Source organism: Vulpes vulpes, chromosome 11, assembly GCF_048418805.1.
Source record: "Vulpes vulpes isolate BD-2025 chromosome 11, VulVul3, whole genome shotgun sequence".
Lineage (NCBI taxonomy): Eukaryota > Metazoa > Chordata > Mammalia > Carnivora > Canidae > Vulpes > Vulpes vulpes.
The window spans coordinates 22,815,283-22,835,376 of NC_132790.1; the positions used below are offsets into that span (position 1 = coordinate 22,815,283).

At 47.3% G+C, this 20,094-nt stretch overlaps 1 protein-coding gene across 1 annotated transcript; it reads right to left on the reverse strand.

Moving 5' to 3' along the window:
• Positions 1 to 13,129: 13,129 nt before the first annotated feature.
• Positions 13,130 to 19,461, reverse strand: LOC140594368 (protein FAM90A5-like). Its single transcript, XM_072725324.1, has 5 exons — positions 19,405 to 19,461; positions 15,999 to 16,175; positions 15,279 to 15,481; positions 14,718 to 14,826; positions 13,130 to 14,062 (listed from the first exon to the last, which is right to left on the reverse strand). Exons 1-5 carry the CDS (start codon positions 19,459 to 19,461, stop codon positions 13,130 to 13,132), a joined length of 1,479 nt encoding a protein of 492 aa, XP_072581425.1.
• Positions 19,462 to 20,094: the final 633 nt, after the last annotated feature.

Genomic DNA, 20,094 nt, shown 5'->3' on the forward strand with positions numbered 1-20,094 from the left:
TCCGGGAACAGCTCGACAGCGGCGGCTCGGGCGGAGGAAGAACCTCAGCCCGGAGGGGGCGGCGCGACTCCGGGAACAGCTCGGAGGGGCTCGGGCGGCGGCTCCGCGGAGGAGGCTGCACCGCCGGGAGCGCGAATCCAACAGCGCAGGCCCCGGAGCACAGGGCGCCGGGACACAGCCCAGGATCCGGCCTCCCCCGGGACAGGCAGAGGCCGGGAGGGCCCAGGACAGCGAGGACGCTCCTGCCTGGAACTGAGCAGATCAGCGGCCCCGCCTGGGAGCCTCCAGGCACTGCAGACGGAGAGCCCCGGAGCTACTGCGGGAGCTGACTTCAGGGTCCCAGAGCTGCCCCCGCCACTGTGGCTTCCTCCCGGGGCCTCACGGGGTGAACAACCCCACTGAGCCCTGCGCCAGGCAGGGGCAGAGCAGCTCCCCCAAGTGCTAACACCTGAGAATCAGCACAGCAGGCCCCTCCCCCAGAAGACCAGCTAGAGGGACAAGTTCCAAGGGAAGTCAAGGGACTTAAAGAACACAGAATCGGAAGATACTCCCCCGTGTTTTTTTTGTTTTGTTTTTTTCTTTTGTTTTTTATTTTGTTTTGTTTTGTGCTTTTTTTTTTCTTTTCTCTCTTTCTTCTTGATTTCTGATTGCGTCCCCCACCCCCCCTTTTTTTTCTTTTTTCTCCTTTCTTTCTTTTTCTTCTCTTCCCCCCCCCTTTTTTTTCTTCTTTCTCTTTTTTCTTTTTCTCTTTTCTTTCCTTCTCTCTCTTTTTCTCCTTTTCCCAATACAACTTGTTTTTGGCCACTCTGCAATGAGCAAAATGACTAGAAGGAAAACCTCACCTCAAAAAAAAGAATCAGAAACAGCCCTCTCTCCCACAGAGTTACAAAATATGGATTACAATTCAATGTCAGAAAGCCAATTCAGAAGCACTATTATACAGCTACTGGTGGCTCTAGAAAAAACCATAAAGGACTCAAGAGACTTCATGACTGCAGAATTGAGATCTAATCAGGCAGAAATTAAAAATCAATTAAATGAGATACAATCCAAGCTAGAAGTCCTAACGACGAGGCTTGACGAGGTGGAAGAACGAGTGAGTGACATAGAAGACAAGCTGATGGCAAAGAGGGAAACTGAGGAAAAAAGAGACAGGCAATTAAAAGACCATGAGGATAGATTAAGGGAAATAAATGACAGCCTGAGGAAGAAAAACCTACGTTTAATTGGGGTTCCCGAGGGCGCCGAAAGGGACAGAGGGCCAGAATATGTATTTGAACAAATCCTAGCTGAAAACTTTCCGAATCTGGGAAGGGAAAGAGGCATTCAGATCCAGGAAATAGAGAGATCCCCCCCTAAAATCAACAAAACCCGATCAACACCTAGACATTTAATAGTGAAGCTTGCAAATTCCAAAGATAAGGAGAAGATCCTTAAAGCAGCAAGAGAAAAAAAGTCCCTGACTTTTATGGGGAGGAATATTAGGGTAACAGCAGACCTCTCCACAGAGACCTGGCAGGCCAGAAAGGGCTGGCAGGATATATTCAGGGTCCTAAATGAGAAGAACATGCAACCAAGAATACTCTATCCAGCAAGGCTTTCATTCAAAATGGAAGGAGAGATAAAGAGCTTCCAAGACAGGCAGGAACTGAAAGAATATGTAACCTCCAAACCAGCTCTGCAAGAAATTTTAAGGGGGACTCTTAAAACTCCCCTTTAAGAAGAAGTTCAGTGAAACAATCCACAAAAACAAGGACTGAATAGATATGACGACACTAAACTCATATCTATCAATAGTAACTCTGAACGTGAATGGGCTTAATGACCCCATCAAAAGGCGCAGGGTTTCAGACTGGATTAAAAAGCAGGACCCATCTATTTGCTGTCTACAAGAGACTCATTTTAGACAGAAGGACACCTACAACCTGAAAATAAAAGGTTGGAGAACCATTTACCATTCAAATGGTCCTCAAAAGAAAGCAGGGGTAGCCATCCTTATATCAGATAAATTAAAATTTACCCTGAAGACTATAGTGAGAGATGAAGAGGGACACTATCTCATACTCAAAGGATCTATCCAACAAGAAGACTTAACAATTCTCAATATATATGCCCCAAATGTGGGAGCTGCCAAATATTTAAACCAATTAATAACCAAACTGAAGAAATACTTTGATAATAATACACTTATACTTGGTGATTTCATTCTAGCTCTTTCTATACTAGATAGGTCTTCTAAGCACAACATCTCCAAAGAAACGAGAGCTTTAAATGATACACTGGACCAGATGGATTTCACAGATATCTACAGAACTTTACATCCAAACTCAACTGAATACACATTCTTCTCAAGTGCACATGGAACTTTCTCCAGAATAGACCACATACTGGGTCACAAATCGGGTCTGAACCGATACCAAAAGATCGGGATAGTCCCCTGTATATTCTCAGACCATAATGCCTTGAAATTAGAACTTAATCACAACAAGAAGTTTGGAAGGACCACAAACACATGGAGGTTAAGGACCATCCTGCTAAAAGATGAAAAGGTCAACCAGGAAATTAAGGAAGAATTGAGAAGATTCATGGAAACTAATGAGAATGAAGATACAACCGTTCAAAATCTTTGGGACGCAGCAAAAGCAGTCCTGAGGGGGAAATACATCGCAATACAAGCATCCATTCAAAAACTGGAAAGAACTCAAATTCAAAAGCTCACCTTACACATAAAGGAACTAGAGAAAAAGCAACAAATGGACCCCACCCCCAGCAGAAGAAGACAGTTAATTAAAATTCGAGCAGAACTAAATGATATCGAGACCAAAAGAACTGTGGAACAGATCAACAGAACCAGGAGTTGGTTCTTTGAAAGAATTAATAAGATAGATAAACCATTAGCGAACCTTATTAAAAAGAAGAGAGAGAAGACTCAAATTAATAAAATCATGAATGAGAAAGGAGAGATCACTACCAACACCAAGGAAATACAAACGATTCTAAAAACATATTATGAACAGCTGTATGCCAATAAATTAGGAAAATTAGAAGAAATGGATGCATTCCTGGAAAGCCACAAACTACCAAAACTGGAGCAGGAAGAAATAGAAAACCTGAACAGGCCAATAACCAGGGAGGAAATTGAAGCAGTCATCAAAAACCTCCCGAGACACAAGACTCCAGGGCCAGATGGCTTCCCAGGGGAATTCTATCAAACGTTTAAAGAAGAAATCATACCTATTCTACTAAAGCTGTTTGGAAAGATAGAAAGAGATGGAGTACTTCCAAATTCGTTCTATGAGGCCAGCATCACCTTAATTCCGAAACCAGACAAAGACCCCACCAAAAAGGAGAATTACAGACCAATATCCCTGATGAACATGGATGCAAAAATTCTCAACAAGATACTAGCCAATAGGATCCAACAACACATTAAGAAAATTATTCACCATGACCAAGTAGGATTTATCCCTGGGACACAAGGCTGGTTCAACACTCGTAAAACCATCAATGTGATTCATCATATCAGCAAGAGAAAAACCAAGAACCATATGATCCTCTCATTAGATGCAGAGAAAGCATTTGACAAAATACAGCATCCATTCCTGATCAAAACCCTTCAGAGTGTTGGGATAGAGGGAACTTTCCTCGACATCTTAACAGCCATTTACGAAAAGCCCACAGCAAATATCATTCTCAATGGGGAAGCACTGGGAGCCTTTCCCCTAAGATCAGGAACAAGACAGGGATGTCCACTCTCACCACTGCTGTTCAACATAGTTCTGGAAGTCCTCGCCTCAGCAATCAGACAACAAAAAGACATTAAAGGCATTCAAATTGGCAAAGAAGAAGTCAAACTCTCCCTCTTCGCCGATGACATGATACTCTACATAGAAAACCCAAAAGCCTCCACCCCAAGATTGCTAGAACTCATACAGCAATTTGGTAGCGTGGCAGGATACAAAATCAATGCCCAGAAATCAATGGCATTTCTATACACTAACAATGAGACTGAAGAAAGAGAAATTAAGGAGTCAATCCCATTTACAATTGCACCCAAAAGCATAAGATACCTAGGAATAAACCTTACCAAGGAGGTGAAGGATCTATACCCTAAAAACTATAGAACACTTCTGAAAGAAATTGAGGAAGACACAAAGAGATGGAAAAATATTCCATGCTCATGGATTGGCAGAATTAATATTGTGAAAATGTCAATGTTACCCAGGGCAATTTACACATTTAATGCAATCCCTATCAAAATACCATGGACTTTCTTCAGAGAGTTAGAACAAATTATTTTAAGATTTGTGTGGAATCAGAAAAGACCCCGAATAGCCAGGGGAATTTTAAAAAAGAAAACCATAGCTGGGGGCATCACAATGCCAGATTTCAGGTTGTACTACAAAGCTGTGGTCATCAAGACAGTGTGGTACTGGCACAAAAATAGACACATAGATCAATGGAACAGAATAGAGAACCCAGAAGTGGACCCTGAAATGTATGGTCATCTAATATTCGATAAAGGAGGAAAGACTATCCATTGGAAGAAAGACAGTCTCTTCAATAAATGGTGTTGGGAAAATTGGTCATCCACATGCAGAAGAATGAAACTGGACCACTCTCTTTCACCATACACAAAGATAAACTCAAAATGGATGAGAGATCTAAATGTGAGACAAGAGTCCATCAAAATCCTAGAGGAGAACACAGGCAACACCCTTTTTGAACTCGGCCACAGTAACTTCTTGCAAGATACATCCACAAAGGCAAAAGAAACAAAAGCAAAAATGAACTATTGGGACTTCATCAAGATAAGAAGCTTTTGCACAGCAAAGGATACAGTCAACAAAACTAAAAGACAACCTACAGAATGGGAGAGGATATTTGCAAACGACATATCAGATAAAGGGCTAGTTTCCAAAATCTATAAAGAACTTATTAAACTCAACACCAAAGAAACAAACAATCCAATCATGAAATGGGCAAAAGACATGAAGAGAAATCTCACAGAGGAAGACATGGACATGGCCAACATGCACATGAGAAAATGCTCTGCATCACTTGCCATCAGGGAAATACAAATCAAAACCACAATGAGATACCACCTCACACCAGTGAGAATGGGGAAAATTAACAAGGCAGGAAACAACAAATGTTGGAGAGGATGCGGAGAAAAGGGAACCCTCTTACACTGTTGGTGGGAATGTGAACTGGTGCAGCCACTCTGGAAAACTGTGTGGAGGTTCCTCAAAGAGTTAAAAATAGACCTGCCCTACGACCCAGCAATTGCACTGTTGGGGATTTACCCCAAAGATTCAGATGCAACGAAACGTCGGGACACCTGCACCCCGATGTTTCTATCAGCAATGGCCACAATAGCCAAACTGTGGAAGGAGCCTCGGTGTCCATCGAAAGATGAATGGATAAAGAAGATGTGGTTTATGTATACAATGGAATATTACTCAGCGATTAGAAACGACAAATACCCACCATTTGCTTCAACGTGGATGGAACTGGAGGGTATTATGCTGAGTGAAATAAGTCAATCGGAGAAGGACAAGCAGTGTATGTTCTCATTCATTTGGGGAATATAAATAATAGTGAAAGGGAATATAAAGGAAGGGAGAAGAAATGTTGGGAAATATCAGGAAGGGAGACAGAACATAAAGACTCCAAACTCGGGGAAACGAACTAGGGGTGGTGGAAGGGGGGAGGAGGGCGGGTGTTGGAGGGGAATGGGTGACGGGCACTGAGGTGGACACTTGACGGGATGAGCACTGGGTGTTTTTCTGTATGTTGGTAAATTGAACACCAATAAAAATTAATTTAAAAAAAAAAAAAAGATAAGTAAAACATCTGTCATCTTGGTGTTGGCATCTATTAAAAAAAAAAAATAAAAAATAAACATAACTGTCTTGTGTTTTAAAATGACTTAGCTTGTGGAAAAACCATTTTTTTTAAAAAACCATTAAAAATGACATTGGCACAGGCATGTTGACTTCTACCTCTCTTAAACATCCTGCCTGCAATGCTGCTACTTCCTGGTGAATAACTCCATGACCAAGAGAAGAGAAAAGGAAAGTAGAGGAACCCCAGTTTGCACAAACACCACAGTGTCCTCCATTAACTTGGGAATGAACATATCTGCACGTGGCCTGGCCCAGAGCCTGATCCTTTATAGTCCTGAGCGCTTGCCCCAAGGCCTATAGCCTTCCCCATCGCTGTGACACAGTCAGCACACACTAGCTGCACTGGAGCTTCAGTTCTGTGAAAGCAAGTGTCCCAGAAGACATAGGAAACAACCAGCCTCCTTCTGGACTCTTCTAGATAGCACATGAGTTAGTGAGCGTGCGTGTCCAACATACAGATCATTTAATTTGTAATAATTTGTGTGGAGTCAGTCTTCTTGAATGTGTAACTCAAGTGATGTGAATCGAAGTGTGAAGAGAAAGGACGGTTTTCTGAAATAGCTGCAGTTTTGAACACCTGACCCAGGCTTACACGGCACAGAGGGTCCCATTCAGGAGCAAATCCACAGTGCCAGACTCAGAATCACAACAGGAGTCCAGATGTATACCTTCTGACTCCGACCTTCTTCCATGCAGACTTCCTTCCTGGAAAACACTCACAGTCAAACACACACACACACACACACACACACACACACACACACACATTAAATAGAATTGTTGAATTGGAAAGACAAATGGTTTTCGAGATATTTTCCCATCACTTTTGCTTCAATGTATTTCCGCACGTTGAAGAAAACAACTCATCTCTAACACATGTTTCAAGAAGAGGACAAGTGGTTTGTTACTTGGATGTGTCTCTGAATTACTCAGGAAAGAGAAATGATGAGGCACATTATTACGTCATAGTTTCTTTTGTTTTTGTTTTTGTTTTTGTTTTTAGAGAAGCAAAAGTAACACTCATCAGAGAATGCATCATTTTCTCTTGACAAACTTTGGCAAGAACACTGTTCTATTTAAACTTTAATCCTTCCAAACAATACTCCATGAGTGTGATGGAAACCGAAAGGACAAGGAGATAACTTGCCTTCCCTAAATGCTTCCTTTTGACTGCACGATATGAAATGAGTTTTTAAATTGTCTGACGATAGGCTCATCAATGCTCTGTATAAAAAGAAGTGTTGTTTCTGTGAGTGAATATTTCCTTTAGAAACGTGGATGTTTAGGATGACTGCATGGGGCAAGACCAAATCCACTGCCTTGGCATCAGTAATTGCTCAAATACTGGTCCAAGGGAGGGCACCCTCTGGTGTTCCCTTAACCAGTGTCTCTTGGCCAATCACTGCGTTGTTATTATCCAAAGCCTTGACTGAGTTGGATACAGATTTTGGAAGAAGTTTTCCTGAAAAGCTTCGAGAACGTAATACCATTGCCTGAGCCTCCTGCAAATCTTTCACCTGAGTTCAGAGCCCAGGGTCCAGCATTTCTCAAAGTAGCGTCACTAGGGGCAATTCTGGGCCCCCAGATATTCTGTAATTACCCACTGTCCCCTTAGGGCCCTAGGAAATGCTCACACTGCAACCTCAAGCCATGGAGATGCAGACCTCCCTCCCTGGGCACCTGCACAGTGTCAAAGCCTCCTGGAAGCTTAGGAAAGGATTCTGGTGGCCGACGTCGCCCCCTGCTGGTCCAAGGGCTCCTTACACGACATCCTGGGGTGGCCTCCCTGGAGAACATGAAGCCAAGAGGGTGGACTTCCTTAGGTGTGAGTGCACTGCAGAAATCCGTGTGGGAGCTGCCAGCAGCAATCATGCAGGGAGCTGCGAGGATGCTAATGAATGTCCTCTTGAGGACCATTTCAATCACGATGAGCATGTGCCGTGTGCACGTGGCTCTGTGATTAGAGATGGAAGTACATGAGGAATTTGGAGCAGGGTTTAAGACTGGATAAAAAAGCAGGACCCATCTATTTGCTGTCTACAAGAGACGCATTTTAGAGGTAAGGACACCTACAGCCTGAAAACAAAAGGTTGGGGAACCATGTACCATTCAAAAGGTCCTCAGAACAAAGCGGGGGTAGCCGTCCATATATCAGATAAACTAAAATTTATTCGAGGACTGTAGTGAGAGATGAAGAGGGACACTATATAATACTTAAAGGATCTATGCGAGAAGAGGACTTAACGATCATCAATATAAAGGCCCCGACTGTGTGAGCTGCCAAATAGATCAATTAATAACCAAAGTTAAGACATACTGAGATAAGGATACACTTATACTTGGTGACTTCATAAAGCCCTTTCTACACCCGATAGGTCTTCTAAGCACAACATCTCCAAAGAACAAGAGCTTTAAATGATACGTTGGACCAGATGGATTTCACCGATATCTACAGAACCTTACATCCAAATACAACGGAATACACATTCTTCTCAAGTGCACATGGAACTTTCTCCAGAATAGAACACACATTGGGTCACAAATTAGTTCTGAACTGGTACAAAAGATTGGGATCGTCCCCTGCATATTCTCAGACCATAATGCCTTGAAATTAGAACTAAATCACAAGAAGAAGTTTGGAAGGATTTCAAATACGTGGAGGTGAAGGACCATCCTGCTAAAAGATGAAACGGTCAACCAGGACATTAAGGAAGAATTAAAAAGTTTCATGGAAACTAATGAAAATGAAGATACAACCATTCAAACTCCTTGGGATAGAGCAGTAACAAAGTTTCTATAAATAGTCCCATATTGGTTGATTTTACTGTGGGTTTTTTTTATTTTTTATTTTTTTAATTAATTTTTATTGGTGTTCAATTTGCCAACATACAGAAAAACACCCAGTGCTCATCCCATCAAGTGTTCACCTCAGTGCCCGTCACCCATTCCCCTCCAACACCCGCCCTCCTCCCTTCCACCACCCCTAGTTCGTTTCCCAGAGTTAGGAGTCTTTATGTTCTCTCTCCCTTCCTGATATTTCCCAACATTTCTTTTCGCTTCCTTTATATCCTGAGGCCTCGGGTCTGCTGAATTTTTTTAATTTTATCACGATTCTGCTCAATTTAGAGCTAATAACAATGGGATAGACCTACAAATGTGGATCACCAAATTAACTGAAATAGTTATCAGTCTACTAGTTTCATTCTTTAATAGCATGTAGCAAGGATTATTTTATTTTTTAATTTATTTTTTTTTATATTTTTTAATAATGAATTTATTTTTTATTGGTGTTCAATTTGCCAACAGACAGAATAACACCCAGTGCTCGTCCCATCAACTGTCCTGACGGGGGCAGTCTACTAGTTTTCAAATGACCAATGGACGCCTGCCAGGCTCAGTCTGAAGGTCCTGTGCTTATTGATGTCGGAGTAGTGAGTTTGAGTCCCACATCGGGCACAGGGTTTCCTTTAAAAAAAAAGAAAAGCACAAGTATTTAAAAATGCCCCAAGTCAATATGGCTCCCACCGCTGAGCTGGCCCTTCGTGGGATGGGATATCCCACCTGCTCCTTCAGCCACTGAGCCCTGAGCACGGAGAGGGCCAGAGCGGAGAAGCAGACCAGGTCCTCCCTCTCGGAGCTCATGCTCCAGGGGGAAATATGGACAAAATACAGAACATCATCAGGAATGAAAAGAGCAATTGCTCCCTAGAAAAAGAGCCTGGTGCTACCTCAGGCTCCTGAGCTCTGCAGGTGAGGCTGTGACAAACTGTGGAGCTTTGAGAAACGCAGCAGCTGGGGCTCCAGGGAGCCAGTGAGGGGAGGAGGTGCAGACCCCAGCAGGGCCACTGCCTCGCCAGGATCACAGCCTGGGAAGGAGGCAGAAGGGGGCATGAAGCCAGCTCTGTGTCCTCTGTTAGGGGCCACTGCTGCCCCCCCTTTCCTGAAGGGGCTGGGAAAAGGTTGTGTGGATGCAACTGACTACAGACATGGAGATGTGGCGGGGGTGGGCGTGGGCATTGACAGCCCAGACGGGAGGCATCCAGCACGTTCTAGTATGAGGAAGAGCCCAGGTCAGGGGAACACACTGGGTGCATCGCTGTCCACAGCTCACCCAGTGGAAATGAGGCATGGCCTGCAACACACGAGAGGCAGAGTTCAGGATGAGGACAGCCTCACACCTTCTAGGCCAAGACGCTGAGACCTTCTGCAGGGTTTACCTTGGATTCAGGAGCCTAGGATCATGCGAAGCTATCACCGATCCTCCCCCAGTGGGACTGTCATCTTCTGGGCCTCCAGAATGAGAATACTGCTGCCCACATGTGTGCACACAGGAACTTGTGGGCCTGGACGCATGTACACACCAAGGAAGAACATGTGGTGGGAGGTATTTCCTGCATATGACACCCACCTTCAATGTCATAGATATGATGCCACAGTGGCCTGGGGACGTCTGGAGGAAGCACGTGCCAGGATACTCCCTGTCCCACAGGCAAGACGCAGACCAATCCCGACGGGCACAATGGCTTCTGAGGGGTCAAAACCAGGGAAGAATGGAAAGTTGTGTCTGAACCCAGGTGTGTTTCCAGGCTGGGGCCCTGGCTGCACACAGTCCTTCCCTGGGGCCTGCGGAGAGGGGTGCGGTTGTGTCCCTGTGTGCACACAGGCCATTGCCTGCAGGGAGTGGGGAGCCGCTGGCAGCCCCGAACACTGCTCCTTAAGCTTCCTCCAGGAGTGGACTCAGGTAGGGGGATCCAGGCAGTGATGTCCCGTATCCTGGCTCATTGAATTAAAATAGGAAATGAATGAAGTAAAAGATGAATAAGCTTGACAACTACTGTTTAGTGCTTTTATTGTTCCTATATTCATACCAAATGAAATAGGTGGGGGCAGTAGAAAGGACTTGAATTGCCATCAGCATGGAGGTTACAGGCTAGGAGCCAAAAATTACAGGCTCACTAAGAAGTACAAAAATGTTGGATCGTCTCAGCCGCTTCCCAAGGGGATGCCTGTGTTCTCACATCCACTTGCAAAAATGGAGTCCAACTGCATTGCGCATTGTCAATCCCCATCATGAATTTGAGTGAATAATAGGGGAGCTGGTCTTTCTAAGAATTTTGGAGGTCCATGCTGATGGACTGTGGCCAATACCAGTCCTACTGTCTCTGCTCCAGAAATTGCTCCTGGGTTGATTCCAAGTGAGGGCACACTCCTGGTATATCCATAACCTATACCAGTTTGTCCAGAATTTAACCCTTCTTCCATATCTGGATGAGAGTGGATTTTCCTTTGGGAAGATAGCTTTGGTTTGGTTTGGTTCGGTTTGGATTTTTGTTGGCGGAGAAGCAAAAGACACGAGAGGTGACTAGAGGGGGAGAACAGGCCTGCTCAGGACTTCTTCAGCTAGGCTCTCTCACTGATCTCCCTGGGCACATGGAAGGAATCCCCTCAACTGCACATGAAGTGCCACTTCTGCTGGAGAGCCCAGCATTAAGGCCCTTCGCTCAAGCCTGCCTGCCTCCTCACCCCTGTGCCCTATATACCTGCAGGTCCAAGAATCCTTAGGCTACTTGACTAGCTCCAATCCTGAGATTCCCCCGTGAGGATAGGCCTTTCTAGCCTTGGGCCTCTGGGATCTTCATAGGCTTCCAGAAGGTAGGGAATGTTTGTTTCCCCACCTATACTTTGAGTGGCCAGAAATCAAGAGCCAGGAAGCCGGGTTTTCCTCAGAGGCCATGAGACAGCAATAGGGCAGCATTAACGGGATGAGACAGGGGCTGGAGGCTCAACGGGCCAGACTCTGACCCCGGTCACATAATGACTGCATGGATGGGAGTTACGGAGGTCTTGGGGGCAGGAGAGGGATCCCAAACCGGCTTCTGTACTGTCCTCTGCCTCTTAAAAATCTAGTGTGCTCATCGAGGAGCTCCTCCACCCTTCAGCTACAGGCATCTGCACAGAAAGAGAGAGCACCCTGAAATAGGTGCTCTGGAGTGAGGAAAGACCAGTCAGTTGCTCTTCCTAGGAAAGGAATCCTCTCAACACCACGATGGCTTTGTTTGCTTTGGCTTGGTGTGGTATCGTTTTGTTTCCATGGGTTCTCATCAGAGATTTCCTAGAGACAGAAAGACAGACAGACGGACAGACAGAGAGAGAGAGAACTGTAGCCTGGATCTCATGCTATTTGGGCCAGCACGGACCCAGTTGTCAAACATTGCTTCCTAAAGCATCTTGAGGGTGAAAAATCTCCATGCCGAGGCCTCAGAAAGGAGTCATCATGATCCAACATTGAAGTGGGTTCCGGAATATGCATAGAGGGAGACCACCAACTCATCCCTTCATAGACAAACGTGTGACCCTGGCCCCTTGCGGTGCACATGGCACCCACACAGGATGCATGGGGATCAATGTTCCCTATACAGCTCTTCATGCAGGAGAGCTGGGCATACCCAGACCCTCGATGTCTAAGAATCCCCCGGTCATAACATGCTGCTGTCTCTTCTCAGGTAATTAAGGCTGGAGGAATTAAAATAACGATAGAGAGGTTCAGAAATGCTGAGCAACAACAACAACAACAACAAAACTCCACAAAACAAAATCAAAAGAAAGACATGCACACTATTCACTGGTGCTAACATTTTATTAAGGGAAATAAAACACTACACACAACTCTAAGGTAACGTTGAAGAAGAACAATGAACTTCATGGGTGAAATATTGCCCATCACAATTCCCACAAAGCTACCACCAGAGAGTCAAGAAAAACTCAACTCAGGAGAGAATACGGCATCCATTTGCAGAGCACAGAGCGGGTACTCCATGCTGAATCCCAAAACGCAGACATGCGTAAACCAAAGGGAGCTTAACATCTTACATTTCATTTCCATTGGAGTGACAAGCGCTCACTCAAATCTCCCTCCATCTCACAGATAATGTATTTCCAGAAGGACAACTTGACATTCCACAGGGAAGAGTAGCCTTTGCCACAGCCCATGGATTTCCCTAAAGAACAGTACAGTGTGTCTGTTGAGGGGTGGGCATCTGAGCACAGCCCCCAGAAACATGAGAGGCAGCACCCGGTGGACCTGAAATTTTCCATGCAAGGCAGCTGAGCAAGCGCCGATTCCCCCCATCAGTCCAGGAGTGGGCCACGTCCTCAGGTCCACAGACACCCCGTCAGGGTACAGTGGGGTGGAGGACAAGCGTCCGAGGTCAGAGGCTGGCTCATTCGCTCTCAGTGTCTTCTGAGGATGAGGACACCTGTAGGTCATCGTGGAGGATGCTCCGGGGGACATAGTCACGGGCTCCATCCGACATGTGGGCGGCAGGAAGGCCCTGAGCAGGGCCTGGCATCTCGGGAGGAAGGAATGAGGGAGCTGCTAGGAACCTGGAGCTCCAGCAGCTTCTGTCCAATCTGGTGAAGACCATTCTCAGGGGCTGAGTGGGGGCCGGCACAGAGGGCGGCCGTGGGGACACGGGGCATGGCTGCAGCGTTTCCAGGTGAGGTGTGGCAGGTGTGGGCCAGGTGCCCGTGCTTGGCAGGAGGGCAGGTGTCTTCTTGGTCTGCGGGGGCACGGCCGTGCATCCACGTGCACATCTGCTTCCTGGAGGACATAGACTCCCCGAAATCCCCACGTGGGCTCCCTGGATGCTCCTGGGGGTGTGCTGGGTGGGGCTCCATCGCGCTTTCTTTCGGGGGTTCTGGGTCCTGTCTAGGGGCATCTGGGCACAGTTCTTGCCTGGAGTCTGGAAGGGCATTTGGGAACTGTCTGCCAATGCGTTGCTCACAGCGGGACAGGTGTTCTCCTCAGGATACTTGGGTGGTGCCTGGGTGTGTCCCAGCCCATGGACCCTGGAGCCAGCCTGGGCACCTTCGAGGGAGACTCGGCAGGGCCTCCTCACTTTCTGCTGCACAACCAGGCTATCAGCCCTGACACAGGGTTGGCGTGCCGGCTGAGGGGTGTCAGCAGCCGGCATTTCCTGGACACCAGGAGGCCCACTAGGTGGGCTGAGGCTAACTTTAGGGCTACTGAGAGGAGATGTGGAATGGGACCGCACGCTCACGTCAGGGTTCTCAGTACGTGCCTCCATAGGCAGGGACGGCTCAGGGAGAGAAGGCCTCCTGGTGGTGTAGACGGGCATCGGCATGTGTGGACGCTGTGGGAAAAGAGAACACACGGGACACCATGAGTGTGGCCTCGGCACCAAGGCAAAATGAACATTCAGGAAAGAAAGAAACCAACAAATGCCTAAGACCTTATTAACCACCTCCTCCCCCAGAGCAGGGAAAGAAAGAGATGGGATCTGTTGACCTAGAAGTAGGGAATCCGGCTCCAGGCCTGCTCCGGATCAAAGGCATGACCGGATGCTGTTGATGCACTTTTGACATCGGGGAGGAGCACACACATTTTAGCCTCACATCGATGCTTCCTCCATTGGACCAGCTCTTCCATCCGCTCTGCTCACGAGGCTATAGGAGTCCTGCTGCTGGAGAGTCACAGTGGCAGCTCCTGAGGAGGGATGGGCAGTGGGGGAATGTGTCACGAAGGACAGCGGCTTGTTCTTCTCTAAGGATGGTATGTGTTCCAGGAGTGTCCGCCAATGACCTTCACATGTCCACAGACCCACTGTTTGCACACATTCAAGGCATAAGGCAACATCATGGGCACCAAGGGAAAAATGGGTGCAAAGACCGGGCCACTCAACTGCCCCTGGTCAGAGTGGAAGTGGAGCCCCGCCGTCCCCCAGGAGGCCAATGGAGCCCAGCGAGTCCCCCACAGAGCACAGCAGCCGGGAAGCAGCGCACACTCACCCTCACATAGTCACAAGATTCTGTGCCTTCCTTCCAGGTGCGCTTCTGCCCCTCTCGGGGTCTCCTGGGGAACCTCTGGAGCAGGGCCTTCCTCTGCTCGGCTTCTTGCCTGCACAAGAAATCAAAGCATGCAAAGGAGAAGGAAGCCCCTCCCCTGTCTTCCAGCTGGACACCAGCCCCGGGCTTGGGCCAACATGGTCCTTTCCCTACTTAGCCCTTTGACGCCCACGCCTGCCCCTCACCCTGACTAAAGTGAGCCCACCAGGTCGTCCAGGCAGTTTCTCTCATTCAGAGCCTATGAGAGAGTCTGCCTTGTATCGTGCCAAGCTCCATACATTCACTGGTGCAGGCACACTGCTCCAGCCACAAAACCCCACACCAAATCAGCAAGGACAGCACCATCACCCAAATGTGGACCCCTGTTAGCCTGGGAGCTCCTCTGCCTGCCTCGCCTCGCCTGACTCTGCCCGCACGCTGCAGTGCACACAGTGTGCATGCACACAGACACGGTGTCTGTCGGTGTCATCCCTGGCATTCGGGTCAGCAAGCCCCATGACTCACCTTCGTCTCTCTACCTTCTCCCTCTCAGCCTGGTTCAACAGCCCAGCCTTGTGCCGCTGGTCCCGCTGACTCCACGGCTCCACATTCTCCTTCAGCCTCCTGGAGCCCAAGGCCACGGGAAGGAGGGTTGCGCCCCAGTGTTTTATGGGGCACCTGGTGCTTGATGCCTTGTGTCCGAAGGCCCCACAGTCCCTGCACTTTACCTGGGGGAGGAAGGGGGAGGAGTCAGTGCATCCATTCAAATGCCAGGGAACCTGCCAAGCACACGAATGGGAGGCCATCCTCAGGGATGGCACATGGGATGAGGACAGGGGACAACCTATCTGGCTAGTGAGTTGCAGGCAGAGTAAAGACCTCAGGATGCTTCCTCCCCAGACCACAGAGAGGGGAGGGGTGGGGAGGGGAGGGGACGGGAGGGGAGGGGAGGGGAGGGGAAAGGAGGGGGCGGAGGGGACGAGGCATTGGAGGTGTCAGGTTGAAGACCAGTGGAAGCATCATTAAGATTAAGATTCGGGACAAACACAAGGCTGAATCTGCTCTTACGGTGCCCTGGGACTGATGCTCAGAGCCTCTGAGTGTCCCAATGTGTAGCCTGGGGTATTTCCTGCCCATGTCACAATGGACAACTGAGTCAGGGCCACGATCTTCTGGGCTCCTAGCCTGTCTCAAGACTCCTGGCAGAGCCCCTGCTTCAAAACCCATGCCAGCCTCCCCACTTACCCTGGGATCCTCCTCCTCTGCTCTGGGAACTGTGGGGGCCAGTCCTGCTGTCTGTGGCCTCTTGCCCTTCTGGGTTCTCAAGGGTCTGTCGGGCCCAAGCAGGGTGTGACGGGCCGCCATCAGTCCCACGTCCTGGAGGGACAAGTCAGTCTGCCTCCTGGATGGTTTTCGGGTAGCCTGAGGGAAAAGAAACAAGTGAGTCCTATTCACCATGACATCGGGCTCCTCCCTGTACCATCTTACCAAGGAGGCATTAGCGAGTGTCAGGACATTTGTGCCAAACACACAATTCCCACTGCCACTTCTCTTTGCTCCTTCCTGCCTACGCCCTCCTGGCCAAGCCGCATCCCCGCTTGAGGAAGCCCACCCTTAAGCAGGGACTCTTGTTGACATTATCATTAAGTCTCTCCAAATCCCCTGTGGAAACAAAACCAGAGACGAGGCCTCTCCCAATTGAGGTCCAGTGGGATCCACCATGGAGCACGCAAAGGGCAAAAGCGTCAGGAAAGTGGGCTTCCCTCTCTCATATCTGAATGACCCTTGTGACGCCAGAGGAAGCCATAGTTAAGTCCAGATACATTGGGAAAACACAGTCCCCTCTACTCCATGGGAAGCTGCCCATCTGAACACTTCCATTCCATGTGTTCGTGGCAGGGCCCCAATTAACTGCCATCGAAACTTTGGGAAGTGAATTTCTTTTCACCTCGGGAACCAGGTAATTCTTCTATAACTCTGGGAAATTTTTCCCTAACTCTGGGAAATGAACTAGGGGTGGTGGAGGGGGAGGAGGGCGGGGCGTGGAGGTGAACGGGTGACGGGCACTGAGGGGGACACTTGACGGGATGAGTACTGGGTGTTATTCTGTATGTTGGTAAATTGAACACCAATAAAAAATTAATGTATTTAAAAAAACGAAAAAAAATATCAGTTATTATTGGAGAGGGAGAGTGTTTGTGTGTGTGTGTGTGTGTGTGTGTGTGTGTGTGTGAATAAGGGAGAGTGATCACCTGAGCCGTACGAAGGACAGAGGGAGAAGCAGACACTCCCTGGCAGGAAACCCAGTGGAGGCCTGGATTCATCTCCAGAGCCTGAGATCATGACCCGACCCAAGTCAGACCCTGAAACAATGGAGCTGCGCAGGCGCCCTGATCCTGTGTCCTCTCTAGGTCTGCAGCGCCCACTGAGACGTTTACAGGCCTTCTGTCCCTGCTCGTCTACCACCCCACACCAATGTGACACTCGAGGCCCCATTCCATTGGCATTGGAACCTCCGGGTGTCCTGGGCATTCACAGCCATGCCTTGGCTCAGTCCCTGCTCTCAGAACATGTTAGACCAGAAAGAGTCCTTAACCCGTGGAGGAAGGGCCAATCCCTCCACCATTTCCTCACTGTCCCATTATTCGCTCAGGGAAGGTAGGACCAGTGGTCCAAAAACTCACCTGAAGTGCAATTGTGGTCCTCACGCCTGTCGGGAGATGCTGGGAAAGGTCCTGGGCAGGCTCCACTGCAGGAGACTGTGTGTGTCGTGGGAGGGAGGGATGGTGAGGAATGGCCACTTCCGTTGCTCCCAGACTTTTATACCGCCCCGAGGTCACGTGACGTTTCACCCACTTGAAAGACATCCATCTAATCCTCTTAGCTGCAGTAGGGTTGGAGCCAATCAGCAGCTGCAAGGAAGCTAATGATGCCCTCATGAGAAAGATTTCTATGACTCTGTGTGTGTGTGCCTGTGTGTGTGTGTGCCTGTGTGTGTGTGTGTGTGTGTGTCTCAGTGTGAATGGAGATGTAAGTCCATGCGGATTTGGTGGATACCAAAATTTCTGCAAGTGAAATTATATTGGTATATTTCAGCGTGGGAATTAACCTCGGGACTCATATTTCCTGAACTATTTGTATTTTGCCAACACTTCTGCTCAATTTAGAGCTAATAGCAATAACAATGGGGTCAGACTTTGAGGTTATTCATAATGTAATATCCTTTTCGTCAATTAACTTTCAGGTAAAAAGTGTAATATTATAAAAAGCATTCTACACAAGATTCTTATTTGACTACAGAATCAATATCCTAAAACATGGTGGCTTCAGAGATGACACTTTTATTCCCTTAGTGTCCAGGGATGACAAGTGAACATCAAGAATTCAGCAGGGCCCCAGGGCTTGTGAAGCCCAGTCACTGACCATGGTCTGGCAAAACTTTCCTGTTTCTCTTGGCCTCTGTTCAGTAAAGAAGACACATAGACTCTGGTTTCCACCTTTCCTAAGACTTTACAATTTCCTAAACTTCATTATTCTGGTAATTCTATCCTGCACAAGGATGCCTCCTTTTCCTGTGAAAGTGATCATGGTCAGAAGTAGGAATGAATGGTCAAGTCGACTCAAAAATCTTTCAGCAGACACTACCAATTCTGTAGGCGGAATAAGCCATAATGACACTTTCAAACCGCAAGCTAACCCAGTGCCTTCCTCCCTGCATCTACAACTGACAAGCCCGTAATGTGGAAAAAGGCACAAGCCTACAACGTACTCCAACTGAATCAGGAGAATATAAAGGATATTGGGGTGGAATTCCCTGAGGAGCAGTTAAAATGAGGCATATAAACACTGCATTTAGGATATAGACTCTTGTAGGAAAGGGAGTTTCAAAGGAATGTTTCCCAAAAGCATAAAGCCAGCCAGAGGATTTCTCTTGTGGTGGACCCGGGCCACACCTAGGCAGATACTGGTGTTCATGAAAACCTTCATACACTTTGTAGATTGAAATCATAGTTGAGAGAGATGGAAGTGTATGAGCAAAGCATGGACACCATATTCCCAAAATAATTGGTCACAGCTACAGAGACTCTGACTGGTGAGGAGAACGTGTTCCTATGTGATACCTGAGCTCCTTTGGGAAGGAGATCTTCCCTGTCCTAGAGCACTAACGGCTAACTCTCCTTTGCTCACTTGATGTTGCTCAAGAAGAAAACGGACATTCATAAAGGTATCCATTCAACATGGAAGCTGATCAAATTCTGTTCAGAAAGGTGCAGGGGCTGTTAGGGAGGTTGAGAAAGACCTGAAGGTGCTGTCTGTTGAGGGAGGCAAGATTAGGAGGTGCGCTGGCCTGATAGGGCTCTATGAGCAAGGGACCACACCCAAATCCCTTAATCCAATCAAGTGATTAGCGCCAATTGGAAGCTTTTGCTCTTTATGATATTTCAGTCTTTTACTGAAAGTTAATTGACGAAAAGGATATTACATTACGAATAACCTGTGGTTGTCTCCCACCAGATCAGATTGCTAAGGCTTGCAACTGTGGGCTCCGGGGCCCTTTCCTTTCCCAATCCTGGGATGTGTAAACTGCCTGCCCTGGCTTTTGCCTTCTGATGTATCACTTTGGATTCTCGTCTCGCATCTCCCCCCTTGCCCAGGGTGGTCGCTTTTCGACTTGCAGAGGTCCAGCAAGTCCTTTATTAAACGTCATGTTGACTTCCTGGCTGTTCACAATGATTTGACAGCATCTACCTACCTTCAAGGATCCAGATGAACTGAGGTCCCCAATTCTTCTACCATCTTGCCCCTTCCCTAGAATTTTTCAATTCAATTGTAACTGTGCCACTGATTTACAGACTTGAACTCATTGCGTTTTAAAATATATTTATTCTTGAGATAACAATAATCAATTTGTCAGGCTCCCTGTGGAGTTGGTACATGCACAATGCCTAATATCTTTTGTAAGTTCTTATGAAAACACAAGTACTGTGGTGAAGCTATTTTGAGTTTATGATGTGCATAGACGCAGGGTAAGAGGATGATAATACCTCAGTTCATACCCAACAGTAGATACTGATGCATTTATGGGAAGCCAGAACAGTCACTGTCCTCCTAATTTCTGTCAAATGCACCTAGTGCTATTTGGGAAATTTCAAATTTGATGTAGAATACTCTTCTTGCTTAACTGATGTACAGTATCTGAGGACTCCGGCTTTGCTTATTTAATAGAGGATGCACGGGCATAGCTCGTTGTTTTCCTATCCCGAGGAATCCACACACACGTAGAGAAAGTATCGTCTTGTCTTTTATAATATAAAATAAATACGTGTCACTTGCTTCCAAA

Bases quoted from the DNA above. Each gene is read 5' to 3' on its own strand.
- LOC140594368 (XM_072725324.1), bottom strand. From the start codon at position 19,461: ATGACGTTTAATAAAGGACTTGCTGGACCTCTGCAAGTCGAAAAGCGA. The intron at 16,176-19,404 runs GCAAGGGGGGAG...CTTTTCCCTCAG, and splicing joins TCGAAAAGCGACCACCCTGG to GCTACCCGAAAACCATCCAG. The intron at 14,827-15,278 runs GTGAGTCATGGG...TTTCTTGTGCAG, and splicing joins GAGAAGGTAGAGAGACGAAG to GCAAGAAGCCGAGCAGAGGA.